This window comes from Physella acuta, unplaced genomic scaffold (genome assembly GCF_028476545.2).
Source record: "Physella acuta isolate Inbredline_101_S28 unplaced genomic scaffold, ASM2847654v3 ptg000209l, whole genome shotgun sequence".
NCBI classification, from domain to species: domain Eukaryota; kingdom Metazoa; phylum Mollusca; class Gastropoda; family Physidae; genus Physella; species Physella acuta.
The window spans coordinates 515,870-532,508 of record NW_026731728.1 but is presented as its reverse complement, the minus strand read 5'-3'; the positions used below and the strand labels follow the sequence as shown (position 1 = coordinate 532,508).

Below are 16,639 nucleotides of genomic sequence, written 5' to 3'. Positions count from 1 at the left end.
TCTGAGTTCTTAATTTTAGTGCTAGAAGAGATTCCCTCCAAAACAATCAAGTAGGCCTATACGTGTCAACTGGTTATGCGCCTTATAGGCCGTTGACTCTGAATTCAGCCTGCTTTTCTTTTTGGATTTGTTTCTGTAGCAATTGTCCAACCATGAACTAACCACAAGACTATATATATATATATATATATATATATATATATATATATATATATATATATATATATATATATATATATATATATATATATATATGTAAAAGGCCTAAATACAGGGGCACTAAATAATTTCCGCTGGGGGGCCCCGCTCCAGCCTAGTCCGCCCCTGCGTGGACCTAAGAACTATCACACACGATGTAAAAATACCCCCCCCCCCCCCCAATGGAGGTGGCAAGTATGCTGGCCATTTTTTTTTTTTTATGGGTGAAGCTGTTCACCCTCACATCTGACTTCAGCACGAGAATGAGGGGGGGGGGGGGAGAAGTGGTGAGGGGTGGTCTTATAGTCTGAGTGAGATCAGTGGCTCTCAATGCCCACGCGAATATACATTTACAGTTTTAGCTCTTCCGACATACGGAAATTACATGGTGTTAAGTTAAGGGGAGATAAAAAACAAATAACCGAAAAAATAGTTTCATCGTTTACCTCCCTTTACATAAAGTTTAATGAATTGAGCCACAAGTATTATTTTTTAATGACGGCCCGCAAACACCATTCTCTAATTGTAATCATAAGCTAATCAAACTTTGATCTTTAACTAACGGAGTAAATTAATAATATAGTATTTATTACTGCACACCGATTGATTGATCAAGGAAAATGGACAAATAAAATCAATGTTTGTTTACAAGAAAACAGAAGAGTTGACGTTTTTGAGCTTTTGACATCAGTTTTATTGGTAGGAAGTCTATTGTATGGACATTAATACATTCAAAACACGTATGCCATGTTTTTAAACTAGATCTATAATAATTTAAAACAATTTATCAAAGAAAAAAAAAACCCAAGAAAAACTGTTCCTTGCTTGAAAAATTAATCATGTCGTAGATGCGAGAAACAAGGTTAAAAAACCTGAAAATTGTTGTTTTTAAATTGCCAGATAAAATTTTAAAATTCTGAAGACATTTTATTTTGATACCATTGTAGTGCCAGACCAAACTAACTGTGGTGTAGGCTCTTGTCACGTGTCAGCCCACACGTCTGCTGCTCACAGTTACCCGATGATCTGTGAGTAGTTCTCTACTAGCCAGTGGTTAGATCAAGGATTATCTGAGTTTTTGCCCAGTAAATCTTCGATTAATTTTTGCATTTCTCAATCTATCACAGGTTTTGTTATGTTATGCCTACTGTGGACGTGTGTGCTAAATAATGTGCTAACAACCTGACTGTGACGACAGGTGATATCTACAGCACATGGTGCTAAATCATGTGCTAACAGCCTGGCTATGAAGATAGGTGATATCTACACCACCTGGTGCTAAATAATATGCTAACAACCTTAATGTGACATGTGATATCTACACCACCTGGTGCTAAATAATGTGCTAACAGCCTTAATGTGACAGGTGATATCTACACCACCTGGTGCTAAATAATGTGCTAACAACCTTAATGTGACAACGTGTGATATCTACAGCACCTGGTGATCACATTTAACAAGACACACACACCTCTGCTAATCACTTTCATTAGATCTTTGTCTAATTATCATATTACCATTAGATAATAAAAAAAAACTTTGGTCTTAAATTCATTGAACAATTGACAAGGCGCTAAAAATAGAACAATCTTGTGACTGAGAGATCAACGTAATAACTTTCATATAAAATCACGTTTTTCTCTCTCTTGTAGTGGTTTTTTCAAACGTTTATTCAGGGGAACAGACAATTTTGGACTCTTTAAATATTGACGTCATTTTCAAAGGTTCTTATTGATATTTAATTCCAAAATATTTGTTGATTAAAACAGTTAAGAAAAGTACATGTGATATCATAATCTCTGAATGAAGCTTACTATTTGCATAGATAAAACCACTTTAAAAGTTTAACAAAAGTTTAACATTAATTTGTTGTGTAAAGTCTAACATTAGTTTGTTGTGTAAAGTCTAACATTAGTTTGTTGTGTAAAGTCTAACATTAGTTTGTTGTGTAAAGTCTAACATTAGTTTGTCCTGTAAAGTCTAACATTAGCTTGTTGTGTAAAGTCTAACATTAGCTTGTTGTGTAAAGTCTAACATTAGTTTGTCCTGTAAAGTCTAACATTAGTTTGTCCTGTAAAGTCTAACATTAGTTTGTCCTGTAAAGTCTAACATTAGTTTGTCCTGTAAAGTCTAACATTAGCTTGTTGTGTAAAGTCTAACATTAGTTTGTCCTGTAAAGTCTAACATTAGCTTGTTGTGTAAAGTCTAACATTAGCTTGCCCTGTAAAGTCTAACATTAGTTTGTCCTGTAAAGTCTAACATTAGTTTGTTGTGTAAAGTCTAACATTAGTTTGTCCTGTAAAGTCTAACATTAGTTTGTTGTGTAAAGTCTAACATTAGCTTGTTGTGTAAAGTCTAACATTAGTTTGTCCTGTAAAGTCTAACATTAGTTTGTTGTGTAAAGTCTAACATTAGTTTTTTGTGTAAAGTCTAACATTAGTTTTTTGTGTAAAGTCTAATATTAGTTTGTCCTGTAAAGTCTAACATTAGTTTGTCCTGTAAAGTCTTACATTAGTTTTTTGTGTAAAGTCTAACATTAGCTTGTTGTGTAAAGTCTAACATTAGTTTGTTGTGTAAAGTCTAACATTAGCTTGTTGTGTAAAGTCTAACATTAGCTTGTTGTATAAAGTCTAACATTAGCTTGTCGTGTAAAGTCTAACATTAGCTTGTCGTGTAAAGTCTAACATTAGTTTGTCCTGTAAAGTCTAACATTAGTTTGTTGTGTAAAGTCTAACATTAGTTTTTTGTGTAAAGTCTAACATTAGTTTTTTGTGTAAAGTCTAATATTAGTTTGTCCTGTAAAGTCTAACATTAGTTTGTCCTGTAAAGTCTTACATTAGTTTTTTGTGTAAAGTCTAACATTAGCTTGTTGTGTAAAGTCTAACATTAGTTTGTTGTGTAAAGTCTAACACTAGCTTGTTGTGTAAAGTCTAACATTAGCTTGTTGTGTAGAGTCTAACATTAGTTTGTCCTGTAAAGTCTTACATTAGTTTTTTGTGTAAAGTCTAACATTAGCTTGTTGTGTAAAGTCTAACATTAGTTTGTTGTGTAAAGTCTAACACTAGCTTGTTGTGTAAAGTCTAACATTAGCTTGTTGTGTAGAGTCTAACATTAGATTGTCCTGTAAAGTCTAACATTAGTTTGACCTGTAAAGTCTAACATTAGCTTGTTGTGTAAAGTCTAACATTAGTTTGTCCTGTAAAGTCTAACATTAGTTTGTCCTGTAAAGTCTAACATTAGTTTGTCCTGTAAAGTCTAACATTAGCTTGTTGTGTAAAGTCTAACATTAGTTTGTTGTGTAAAGTCTAACATTAGTTTGTCCTGTAAAGTCTAACATTAGCTTGTTGTGTAAAGTCTAACATTAGCTTGTTGTGTAAAGTCTAACATTAGTTTGTTGTGTAAAGTCTAACATTAGCTTGTTGTGTAAAGTCTAACATTAGTTTGTTGTGTAAAGTCTAACATTAGCTTGTTGTGTAAAGTCTAACATTAGGTTGTTGTGTAAAGTCTAACATTAGCTTGTTGTGTAAAGTCTAACATTAGCTTGTTGTGTAAAGTCTAACATTAGTTTGTTGTGTAAAGTCTAACATTAGCTTGTTGTGTAAAGTCTAACATTAGTTTGTTGTGTAAAGTCTAACATTAGCTTGTTGTGTAAAGTCTAACACTAGCTTGTTGTGTAAAGTCTAACATTAGCTTGTTGTGTAAAGTCTAACATTAGCTTGTTGTGTAAAGTCTAACATTAGTTTGTTGTGTAAAGTCTAACATTAGCTTGTTGTGTAAAGTCTAACATTAGTTTGTTGTGTAAAGTCTAACATTAGCTTGTTGTGTAAAGTCTAACATTAGTTTGTTGTGTAAAGTCTAACATTAGCTTGTTGTGTAAAGTCTAACATTAGTTTGTTGTGTAAAGTCTAACATTAGTTTGTTGTGTAAAGTCTAACACTAGCTTGTTGTGTAAAGTCTAACATTAGTTTGTTGTGTAAAGTCTAACATTAGTTTGTTGTGTTGTTGTGTAAAGTCTAACATTAGTTTGTCCTGTAAAGTCTAACATTAGCTTGTCCTGTAAAGTCTAACATTAGCTTGTCCTGTAAAGTCTAACATTAGCTTGTTGTGTAAAGTCTAACATTAGTTTGTTGTGTAAAGTCTAACATTAGCTTGTTGTGTAAAGTCTAACATTAGTTTGTTGTGTAAAGTCTAACATTAGCTTGTTGTGTAAAGTCTAACATTAGTTTGTTGTGTAAAGTCTAACATTAGTTTGTTGTGTAAAGTCTAACACTAGCTTGTTGTGTAAAGTCTAACATTAGTTTGTTGTGTAAAGTCTAACATTAGTTTGTTGTGTTGTTGTGTAAAGTCTAACATTAGTTTGTCCTGTAAAGTCTAACATTAGCTTGTCCTGTAAAGTCTAACATTAGCTTGTCCTGTAAAGTCTAACATTAGTTTGTTGTGTAAAGTCTAACATTAGTTTTACCTGTAAAGTCTAAAATTAGCTTGTTGTGTTAAGTCTAACATTAGTTTGACCTGTAAAGTCTAAAATTAGCTTGTTGTGCAAAGTCTAACATTAGTTTGTCCTGTAAAGTCTAACATTAGTTTGTTGTGTAAAGTCTAACATTAGCTTGTTGTGTAGAGTCTAACATTAGTTTTTTGTGTAAAGTCTAACATTAGTTTTTTGTGTAAAGTCTAACATTAGTTTGTTGTGTAAAGTCTAACATTAGTTTGTCCTGTAAAGTCTAACATTAGTTTGTCCTGTAAAGTCTAACATTAGCTTGTCCTGTAAAGTCTAACATTAGCTTGTCGTGTAGATGAAGAACACAACAAACCTTGGCCTGATGGTGGCTGTACTGGCTAGTCTGCTGTCGTGGTCAGCTGCTCACTACAGCCCGTCAGTCTGTGAGTACTCTCTAGATTTGGCAGTCAGTTTTTTTTTTTAGTTTTGATTGGCCTGTTCCAGATCGTAGTTAATTAATCTAAAGCATTTGCCAACACAGACTAATGTGTAAAAATTCTTCAAAATTTACTTGTATTAAAACTCGCTTGTTACCCTGTGGCCCCACCCTCTGTACCCCCACCCCCTATGACCCCACCCCCTGTGACCCCCACCCCCTATGACCCCACCCCCTGTGACCCCCACTCCCAGTGACACCCACCCCCTATGACCCCACCCCCTGTGATCCCCACCCCCTGTGACCCCCACCCCCTATGACCCCACCCCCTATGACCCCACCCCCTGTGACACCCACTCCCTATGACCCCCACCCTCTGTGACCCCCACCCCCTGTGACCCCACCCCCTGTGACCCCCACCCCCTGTGACCCCCACCCCCTGTGACACCCAACCCCTGTGACCCCAACCCCTGTAACCCCTGCCCCCTATAATCCCACCCCCTGTGACCCCCACCCCCTATGACCCCACCCCCTATGACCCCACCCCCTGTGACACCCACTCCCTATGACCCCCAACCTCTGTGACCCCCACCCCCTGTGACCCCCACCCCCTGTGACCCCCACCCCCTGTGACCCCCACTCCCTATGACCCCCACCCCCTGTGACCCCCACCCCCTGTGACCCCACCCCCTGTGACCCCCACTCCCTATGACCCCCACCCTCTGTGACCCCCACCCCCTGTGACCCCCACGCCCTATGACCCCCACCCCCTATGACCCCCACCCCTATGACCCTTACCCCCTGTAACCCCCACTCCCTATGACCCCCACCCCTATGACCCTTACCCCCTGTAACTCCCACTCCCTATGACCCCCAGACAACCTGGCCCAGTATTGTGGCAGCACCATCAGCGTGTACAACGACGTCAGGATCGTGATGACCCCCAACGACAACCTGTACCCCAACACCAACTGCACGATCAAGCTCCAGCCCTACACGGGTGTGGCCATCTCGGCGTCGTTCGTCAACTACAGCATGTCACCCCAGTACGTGGACTCCTCCAACAACTGCCCCTACATATCCATCTTCATGACCTCTGACCAGGGCAACTATTTCGGTCAGTACTGTGGGGGGGGGGGGGGGGGGGGGGGAGAGTGGAGGGGGGATAGGTGTGTGAATATGTGAGGGATTGGCAGGTGGTGCGGATGGGGAAATGGTGTTGATGGTTGTGTGCGTGTGTGTGTGTGTGCGTGTGTGTACGTGTGGTGTATTCAGCATAAGGTGACGAGGTGAGTGAATGTGTCTGAACGAATGTGTGAATGCGTCTGTGTGTATGAGTGTGTGTATGTGTGTGTATGAGTGCATGCATCAGTGTGTGAATGAGTTGGTGTGAGTGAGTATATGTTTGAGTGAGTGTGTGTGTGTGTGTTCTGGAACAATCTCAACCCACCATGAACTGTGTGCTGACCTCCCCCAGGGTACAGGGGCTACTGTGGCCGGGACAAACCGCTGGGAGACTTTGACATGGGACTCCGTGGTAGCATCAGCATCAAGAACTGGCTCAACGCTTACCTGACCACCCCACAGGTCGACCTCCTGGTCACTGAGGTATTTGACCGCTACATGGACGGAAGTAAGTATATGGCAGTAGCACTAGATGGCAGTAGGTGGCAGTAGGTGGCAGTAGGTGGCAGGTGACAGTAGGTGACAGTAGGTGGCAGTAGGTGGCAGTAGGTGGCAGTCGGTGGCAGGTGGCAGTAGCACAACAGTTGGCAGTAGGTGGCAGTCTGTGGCAGGTGGCAGTAGATTTTTTAATCCATTTTAAATACTTAAACTTTTAAAAATAGAATAGAATCTGATAGAAAAAAGAATTGCGCACCAAGCGAACGCCAAATAAAGATATGTATAGTAGTGCGGAATATTATTAGTACTTTATAAATTCACATGCGTTTTTTTTTTGAGAAATGGGAAATAGTGAAAATTACTACTTGCGGTCAACGGAAATTACTCAAAATTTGATAGAAGGCAGAAAATTTGATTTTTTACTTCAATGTGAAATTTCATTTATCTATCTGAAATAGTACTCAAGTTATATGCTTTTGAAAAATTCAAAGTAGAAAAAGTTCCACTTCCGGTTATCGGAAATCGCTCAAAAGTTGATACGGATCTACGATTTTGATATAATACTTATGTATGAAATTTCATCAGCCTAGCTGTAACGGTACTCAAGTTATCGTGTTTACACACACACACACACACACACATACACACACACACAGACATACGTACAAGATTGCAAAACTATGCTTTTCCTACTCAGGGAGGTGTAAAACGTCGAGATTTGCAAAAATCTCGATTTTTTTTTTTTACGATTACAATACTTTCTCTATACTTCGTATATACGAGAAAGTAAAAATAATGAACTTTGCATTTATTAAGACAAGTGAAGTTCTGTTACAGCGGCTCATTTTAGCTTGTTTGACTACTTTATTATAGATAAACACATGCTTAAGTTTTTACAATTATTTTTTAGAATTTGGAACCCACTTCAATCTTTACATGGTCTACCACCTTAGTGACCCACATCTTGAGCTACCATTTAAGTGACCCATTCCATGACCCAGCTCTGACCATTGCCATAACCCACGCCATGACCCCTGTCATAACCCAGCACTGACCCATGCCATGACCCATGCCATAACCCATACTCTGACACTCTACTGACCCATGCCATGACCCATGCCATGACCCATGCAATAACCCATGCCATGACCCAGCACCGACTCATGCAATGACCCATGCCATGACCCATGCCATGACCCATGCCATGACCCATGCCATGACCCATGCCATGACCCATGCAATGACCCATGCCATGACCCAGCACCGACTCATGCAATGACCCATGCCATGACCCATGCCATGACCCATGCAATGACCCATGCCATGACCCATGCCATGACCCAGCACTGACCCATGCAATGACCCAGCACTGACCCATGCAATGACCCATGCCATGACCCATGCCATGACCCATACCATGACCCATGCCATGACCCATGCCATGACCCATTCCATGACCCACGCCATGACCCATGCCATGACCCATGCCATGACCCATGCCATGACCCATGCCATGACCCATACCATGACCCATTCCATGACCCAGTATTGACCCATGCCATGACCCATGTCTACCCCACAGACTGCCCGTACGGCAAGTTTGACTGCCAGAGACAGAACTACTGTATCGACGACGTGCTCAAGTGTAACGGCTATGACGACTGCGGCAACAGACGTGACGAGACGGTGGGCTGCAGACGACCACCAGTGCTGGACGTCAACCTACAGATTGGTCTCATTGCCGGGGGCAGCGTCTGCTTCCTCCTCATTGTCATCGTCGTCGTCGTTGTCGTCTGTAAGAGGAGAAATACAAAGGGAGGCTACATACAGTTTTAGGAATCAGCAAGATGGAACTGGAACCATATTCAATGAACACATCCAAACTTGATCTCAAGGGCCTTGCTGACTTGTGTATAAATAAAGTTTTACTAACAAAGCTGATCAACTAAGTTCGTTTTTTACAAGCTTTTATTTAACTCACTGTCTCTGTCGTAAGTCGTCAGTCTGTCTGTCTAGATCGAAATTTCAGACACTTCTAACTGACAGATTTGTTTCAACGTTGGCGTGTGGGTCAAGACATGAAGAAAATGCAAAATGACATTTAATTTGACTTAATTGGTTGCCTAATTAATGTTTATTGAATTAATTAAAATTTTGTCCAAATTAGTAGGCTGTCTCATCAAAATATTCCGCACTATTAAACACACGTCATCGCGTTCAATAGTTGCGCAATGGTTTTTAGCCAAGCAACTCTATTGTAAATTTAAAAAAAATAAACCGGGAGTGATCTCCCCTAAACTTTCTCGAATATTCTAATATAAAACTACAAGGGATGGCAACTCAGGACATAGACAATATCTGTAATCCATTTTTAATTACTTAAACTTTTTATAATAGAATGGAATCTCGTAAAAAAAAAAGAATTGCACACCAAGTGAAAGCCTAATAAAATGTGCATAATAGTGCGGGATATTATTAATACTTTATAAATTCACGTGCATTTTTTTGAGAAATCAGAAATAGCGTAAATTAGTACTTCCAGTAAACGGAAATTACTCAAAATTTGACAGAAGGTACAGAATTAGATTTTTTACTTACAAGTGAAATTTCATTTATCTTTCTGAAATAGTACTCAAGTTATAGGCTTTTTAAAAATTCAAAGTATAAAGAGTACCATTTCCGGTTATCGGAAATCGCTCAAAAGTTGATCAGGATCTACGATTTTGATAAAATACTTATATATGAAATTTCATCAACCTAGCTGTAACGGTACTCAAGTTATCGTGTTTACACACACACACACACAGACACACAGACATACGGACAAGATTGCACAATTATGTTTTTCCGTATCAGTGAGGTGTATAACGTCGAGATTTGTAAAAATCTCGATTTTTTTTTGCACGATTACAAGACTTTCTCTATACTTCGTACTGAACAAAATTTCAAAAAAAAAAAAACGTTTTAATAACAAACTTTTATGTAATAATGCACTAAAAAGTAGAAAATAAATTATACACTACACTTTAAATAACTATAAAGAAAAGAGTGGGTCTCTTCTTAAATACTAGTAAAGCTATCCAATAGATTCTAAAGTGACCAAACGCTTTTCTTTATTTAAATAATAGTGTATAATTTATTTTCTACTTTTTAGTGCATTATTACATAAAAGTTTGTTATTAAAACGTTTTGTATGAAATTTTTTTACAAGCTTTTTTTTTTTAACTCACAGTCTCTGTATGTCGTCAGTCTGTCGTCAGTCTAGATCGAAACGCCCGAGCGAAATAACGGGCACTTCTAACTGACAAATACGGTTCGTAGTTGGTACGTGGGTCAAGACATGAAGACAATGCAACATGACATTAAATTTGAATTAATCGGAAGCCTAATTAATTTTTTATGAATTAATTAAAATTTTGTCCAAATTAGTAGGCTGTCTCATCAAACTATACCGCACTATTCCGCTCTATTAGACACGCGTCATCACGTTCAATAGGTGCGCAGTGGTTTTTGTCATGCAACTCTATTGTAAATTTAAAACATTTAAAGTACTGAAAAAAATTCATTAAAATAAATCATAGACTACTATTTAAATAACTATAAAGAAAAGCGTGGGTCTCTTCCTAAAAATTAGTAAAGGTATCCAATAGATGATAAAGTGACCCACGCTTTTCTTTATAGTTATTTAAATAGTAGTGTATTACTATATATTTAAAGAAACTTGGGGTTTCCAAGATATCAGATTATATGGCGGGAATGTTTGCAGACGTTCAAGAAAAGTTCGAGTCCATGTTATCTTACCGAACGGCGAGCCAATCTTGTTCCATGGTTCAAGGCTAAATCAGATTGGGTCACAAGTTAACCGCTTCTATCAGGTTGGGTCACAAGTTAACCGCTTCAAAAAGCCATTAGCGGGAGTAAACAAATCATCTCACATCCTTCAGAGTTATCAGTCCTTGACTTTTGTTTTTAAAAAGATAAAAAGTGGGGAAGATACACCCCACCCTCTCCCTACCAAGTGAGTAAAGTACATTCCATCTTCACCCTACCAAGTGGGTTAAGTACATTCCATCCTCACCCTACCATGTATATAAGAAGTACTCCCTAAAACGGATGGCAAGGGAAGTACCCATTGAATGACGTGGTACACAATTATCTACTACCTCATTACACCACTTTCACTGAGGCGGGGTATCACAAGTTTGTGTGTTAGAATTCCTGCTCGAGATAAAGACACACTTTGCCCCTATCACCTGGACTTCGTGCTGTCTTTTTCTCAAAAAACTCAAGATCACGTGACTCGATTTCTTGCCTCAACACGCAGATTTGTGTCTCGTCTAGACGCATGTTGGCTCAGTTCTTGTGTGGCTGATCATTCAACCAGGCAGGGTTTCCTAATTAAAACAATAGAGTAAAAGTTGAGTACCCACAAAATGTACTTGACACGTGAGCAGAAAATATGAGCTAGACGCCAATACATCAGGGTGTACAGAACAAGAGAAGATCGATTGAAAAGACTGCCACATATTGCGAGCCAATTGATCACCGGGTGATTTACTGACGTCAACTAACCTATTTCAGTTGAATGATGGCTGGTGTTCTCCATTGCTGGACAGCGCTCCTGCTTGCGTTAGCTTGCTGCACGAGTTTGTCGTTGGCGAGTTCATCACACACGCCTCCCGTAAACGGTGAGTATCTGATAGTTCATGTTTACTCAGTGACTGTTCATGTTCACGTATGTAATCTTTGAAGTTTCACGTTTACCAAGCTGATGAATCAACAACATCCACAGACACGCTCCAGGTCAACTGCAAGAAGATTCTAGAAATTTCAGGCGACCGGAGGTTCGCTGTCTCCAAGAGCGAGATCCTCACCATCGACCAGCATTGTAGGGTGGTGCTCTCACCCAAACACGGAGATCGGCTGTTTGTTGTGTTTGAAGAGTACGACATCGACTCAAAGTACCGGCTGACCAACTGTACCTTGGTGGCTATACAGCTGGAGTCACCTACCAACACAACACTGCTAGGTAACAACAGGAGAACTTTCACTCTTTAAAACGACAGTAGGCGCCACGGTGCTCACGAGATATTCCTTGCAGGCACTATATTTCTTGGATCATAGTTTTTAGCTCGCGGGTTTGTCAACACTATCGCCCAGACTCCCAAGGGCGTGCTGTATAAAAACACTGAGTGTTCGATAATCACCCTCCGTAGTAGTGAATAAGAACACACCCAGACGACCGTTCATGTGTCAGGGGGCGTCGCAGGGCGCACTCGATAACCACCGACAACATTAGAGGACTCTGGGTACAGCCCCTTGTTTTGGTTTAAGCATTGAATTTCGTGTGGTCACACACACACACACACACACTATATATATATATATATATATATATATATATATATATATATATATATATATATATATATATATATATATATATATATATACTACACGACACAGTTTCCAGTTTGAAAAAGGTCTGCTGCATTGCGAAAAATAAGTAACAGTAGTATTATGACAGTCATTTTTTTTTTTTACAGAGGGATCCATGGGAAGTGACCAAAACTTATGTGCGATAACATTGTAAAATTTATTTAGACCTCAAAAAGCATCCACTCCACGTTAAAGTTAACTAACCCGTTATTCTTGAATAACCGTGGGTTTTTGGGAGTAATCCATAAATGACGTCGCTTTTGTTTGAAGATTTTTCTTTCCCCTTCCCACTGCCACACATTGGCACAAAAACTCAGACCCAGGATTCAAAAAGGCGTGACACCTATTTCGGCTGAGCATGGGTCTGACCACACTATCCCATTATATGCTGAGGACACGAAAACAGTAGAGTTCACCTGCCCCGTGCCCCGCCACGTCTCAATAGGCAACTTTATCATTCACATTAAAAAATTAAACACTGACATGATGTGTCTCGAACCCGTACCGTGGTATCTATTACACTATCATCTCAGCGATTAGATGCAAAAATAGTGGCATACTTTACTTAGAGTCAGCAATAGTGGGATACTTTACTTAGAGTCAGCAATAGTGGGATACTTTACTTAGAGTCAGCGTAAGAAGTTTGAGTTACTTGAAAAGGCTCTATTATTTCAAATTAAATTATATCCCAAATTAGCCAACTGAATAGCTCAACAAAGATTTATATAAAATAATAGAGGCCTGAAATACTTTAGTATAGAAACTCATTATTAGCATAGATTTCAGATCTAAAGAGATCTAGATCTAGATATCTAAATCTAGAATCTACGGCTGGCTTGTGGCTCAAGGTAAATCTCAATGAATTTGACACGGTATTAATTATTAGTTTGCTATCACAATACGGTGTTGGTTACAGATTTGCAACACGCTGTAAAATGCACGTATTGATATGCGCGAAAACTTGACGTGTTGCTGTCGGGTTTGGTTAACTCCGTCTGTGATGGGTGAACGGAAAAAAGTCACAGGAAAAAAAAAAAACACAGAAAAAAAGTCACAGTTTTTGCTAGGAAAAAAAGTCACAGAAAAAAGTCACAGTGGAAAAATTTTATCGGAAAAAAAGTCACAGAAATAAAGTCACAGAAAAAAAGTCACAAAAATCTTTTTAGAAATATTTTTATTAATTTGTTTAGAATTGTAAAATTTAGTATGTTTATTGATGTGGGTTGTATTTTTTGATAGCATAAATTATTTATAGACGTTAAAAGCATTATGATTTATAACAATTGTAAGTAAAAATACTCTAAGATAATTAACACAACAATCTGAACTTTTGTTACGTATTTAGTTAAATACGCGGTTGAAAAGTTAATTATAAAAGAAATTAAGCCACATTTTGCCGTAGGCTATTCTCTTGTCGGCCTCTCCTCAGTAGGCATTGTCCGAACATATTTTGTGTTGTTGACGTTATGCGTCAATGACAGCCTTTGAACCTTGTCGGCTTTCTGTTTTGATCCTAAGTTTTGTTATGTATTGAGCGTGATAAATGTGGGCAGTAAAGGTGGTTGAACTAAACATAACTATTGTTGCCATGAGTTGAGAGCAGCAAGTCATATGAACTTACCATTTCACGGTAATTGAATATTGGTATTTTTAAATAAAACACGACGAAAAACCTGGACTTAGGAGCATTCTTTTAAATGCTACTAATCTTAAATTAAAAATAATTAGACTACAATCTACATACTTCATAATAAATATTTTTAGACGAATTATAAAAATTCCTATGCGTATACAGCCTAAACATTACATTACATTTGATTAATCCTAAGTTAATTTACACTCTCTAAATATTTAATACATAAAAGTATTAACAAATATCATGCAAATATATATTTGTGACTTTTTTTCCTGTGACTTTTTTTCCTGTGACTTTTTTTCCTGTGACTTTTTTTCTGTTGTTTTTTTCCTGTGTTTTTTTTCCTGTGACTTTTTTTCCTACAATCCTGTGATGTATGTGAGTGTTGGGGTGGGGGTTGGTTTACCCCGTGTGTGCAATGTTTGTGTGTGTAGGGTGGGGTAATGTAAAGTAGACTGTATGGTGTAAGTTGAATGATTGTTTGTGGATCTTGATGTAAGATTTTACACACTGTCGTGTAAATATGACCAATGTAAAACAAAAGACGCTGTCGTGTAAATATGACCAATGTAAAACAAAAGACGCTGTCGACCTAACATCTTTGTCCAGGTCCCCACGGATACTGTGGGAGGGACATGCCGGCCACATGGTTTGACCTCCAGAAGCTTGGCGCCATTACCTTCACTAGATCTGACGTACATGGGCTCCATACGCCACGCATACAGCTCTTGGTGACCGAGGTCTTTGATCGGAGTGGAGGTAAGTGGTGAGTTACATATGGTAAGTGGTAGGTGTAGATGTGGTAAGTGGTAGGTGTAGATATGGTAAGTGGTAGGTGTAGATGTGGTAAGTGGTAGGTGTAGATATGGTAAGTGGTAGGTGTAGATATGGTAAGTGGTGGGTTACAGATGGTAAGTGGTAGGTGTAGATATGGTAAGTGGTAGGTGTAGATGTGGTAAGTGGTGGGTTACAGATGGTAAGTGGTAGGTGTAGATATGGTAAGTGGTGGGTTACAGATGGTAAGTGGTAGGTGTAGATATGGTAAGTGGTAGGTGTAGATGTGGTAAGTGTTAGTCCAGAGATGGCTAGTGGTAGGTTGGATACAGTCAAGGGAGAAAAAAAACGTCGTCCCCCGCTAAACAAATTTTTTGGCACCTACCTAATGTCTGTCTGTCTGTCTCTGCCTGCCTGCCTGCCTGCCTGCCTGCCTGCCTGCCTACCTGCCTGCCTGCCTACCTGCCTGTCTACCTGCCTGCCTACCTGCCTATATTGTTAAGGCGCAGATTTGTCCACATTCCCAGAGACTCCCCATGCTGTATCACCTCTCGATTTAGTTATCGAATGTAGTAGTCTCACGCATCTCAAGCGTAGGGTGCTCTTTTAAACGAATGTAAAGGTCTGCTCCTATGGTAGCCCGGGGAGCCCCGAACGACAGGGCCGCCGGTGGAGGCCCCTACTGCAGCGAGACTGATGATTCAAGTAGTTTACCTATCCCCCTGGGTAGGACACCCAATAAACGGATCCCAGGTGCTGAGATAAAAGATGTCGATCTCTTGTTCATACACATTTCCATGGAGGGCCGCCGCTCCTATTTTTTAACAAATGTTACGACTTTGACAGAAATCTGTGCGGGTCTGTACTCAACAGCTTCTCACATTTTTATGGCGATCGGATGAAGGATGTAGTAATGTATAAAAGACAGAAACACGACTTTCACATATCGAAATGTGTGTGGCCGGCTCGTCGAAAAACCTTCTGATTTAGAAGACATCTATAAATGACGTCATGCGTTTTTGACAAAAGCCAGAACCTTACCCCTAAATGACGTCATTTATCAACAGACTAGAAATAATGTTTAATTAAATTGTTTACTAATTAATAATATATTTTAATAATATAAAAAATTGATATTCTTTGTTTTTTAAATTAAAATCACCAAACAAATATCTGCTGACTACTGTTTGAAAAAATGTCCCTAACTATGTCCACTTTATCCCCCAGACTGCCCAGCACACTTATTTGACTGCACGACAAACGACATGTGCATCGACAAGTCCTTGGTGTGCAACGGTGCCAGTGATTGTGTCGGGGATCAAGATGAAGAAGACTGCCTGAGCGATGGATGCCAGGAATATTGCATTGCTACGTGGGTCTTCGCTTCACTAGTTTTTGTCTCTATTGTTATTGCAGCTAGCATTGTTGGTAACTGTGTCTATAAAAAGAAACGTGAAGGCTACAAAAATATACCAGGTCGAAACACAGAAAGCATCAACACAGAGAGTGGGTAATATTTGTCATGATCTCTCCAGCCGGTGAAGATTGTGTCCTCATTTGTTAATTAGGGCTAGGGCTATGACATTTTCTGGAGTACTTTGGCTTTTCTCTACCCATGACACATCTACGTTTGATTAAGATTTCACCCCTTGTCTGCCTGCTAATTTAATTCTATAGAATGCCTGTCGTTGTTTGTTAAATTATATAATTTTGCGGGTTTATCACTTTGCTGTGAAAGATTTCCTCGAGAGAGGTAACATTATCTCTTGAGGTAATTAACAACAGTTAACTAACAACAGTTTAATTGACGACTGTTAACGTCGGTTTCTGGTGTGTGTGTGGTGGGGGGCGGGGGGTGAGAATAGTCTGGGAGGTGAGCCATTGACAAAGAGAAAAGGGTGGGGTGGGAGGGGATGGTTATGACCTAGCCCCAGCTTTAATATTTAAAGCCTCAGCAGCAGACTATATCGAGAAGATTCTGAATCAACCAATGCTTTTATTTTTACGATCATAATTGATTTTAAAAGGAATTAATTTTTTAAATATATTTTCAATGTATTTAAAAGCTTCGTATAATAAAATTTTTAACCCAACA

At 39.1% G+C, this 16,639-nt stretch overlaps 2 protein-coding genes across 2 annotated transcripts; both read left to right on the top strand.

Moving 5' to 3' along the window:
* Positions 1-1,754: 1,754 nt before the first annotated feature.
* Positions 1,755-8,634, top strand: LOC131937386 (uncharacterized). The gene is made up of 5 exons (XM_059294773.1): positions 1,755-1,922; positions 4,992-5,079; positions 5,950-6,189; positions 6,550-6,705; positions 8,278-8,634. The coding sequence occupies exons 2-5, from the start codon at positions 4,992-4,994 to the stop codon at positions 8,529-8,531; spliced, it is 738 nt and encodes a 245-aa protein (XP_059150756.1). The 5' UTR covers positions 1,755-1,922; the 3' UTR covers positions 8,532-8,634.
* Positions 8,635-10,978: 2,344 nt separating this feature from the next.
* LOC131937408 (uncharacterized) lies at positions 10,979-16,639 on the top strand. Its single transcript, XM_059294806.1, has 4 exons — positions 10,979-11,383; positions 11,488-11,724; positions 14,380-14,529; positions 15,772-16,639. Exons 1-4 carry the CDS (start codon positions 11,281-11,283, stop codon positions 16,056-16,058), a joined length of 777 nt encoding a protein of 258 aa, XP_059150789.1. The 5' UTR covers positions 10,979-11,280; the 3' UTR covers positions 16,059-16,639.

Excerpts from the sequence above, each read along its gene's own strand:
- LOC131937408 (XM_059294806.1), top strand. The coding sequence starts at position 11,281 with ATGATGGCTGGTGTTCTCCATTGCTGGACAGCGCTCCTGCTTGCGTTA. Across the intron at positions 11,384-11,487 it reads ACACACGCCTCCCGTAAACG|ACACGCTCCAGGTCAACTGC; the intron begins GTGAGTATCTGA and ends CAACATCCACAG. Across the intron at positions 11,725-14,379 it reads TACCAACACAACACTGCTAG|GTCCCCACGGATACTGTGGG; the intron begins GTAACAACAGGA and ends ATCTTTGTCCAG.
- LOC131937386 (XM_059294773.1), top strand. The coding sequence starts at position 4,992 with ATGAAGAACACAACAAACCTTGGCCTGATGGTGGCTGTACTGGCTAGT. Across the intron at positions 5,080-5,949 it reads TCACTACAGCCCGTCAGTCT|ACAACCTGGCCCAGTATTGT; the intron begins GTGAGTACTCTC and ends TATGACCCCCAG. Across the intron at positions 6,190-6,549 it reads TGACCAGGGCAACTATTTCG|GGTACAGGGGCTACTGTGGC; the intron begins GTCAGTACTGTG and ends GACCTCCCCCAG.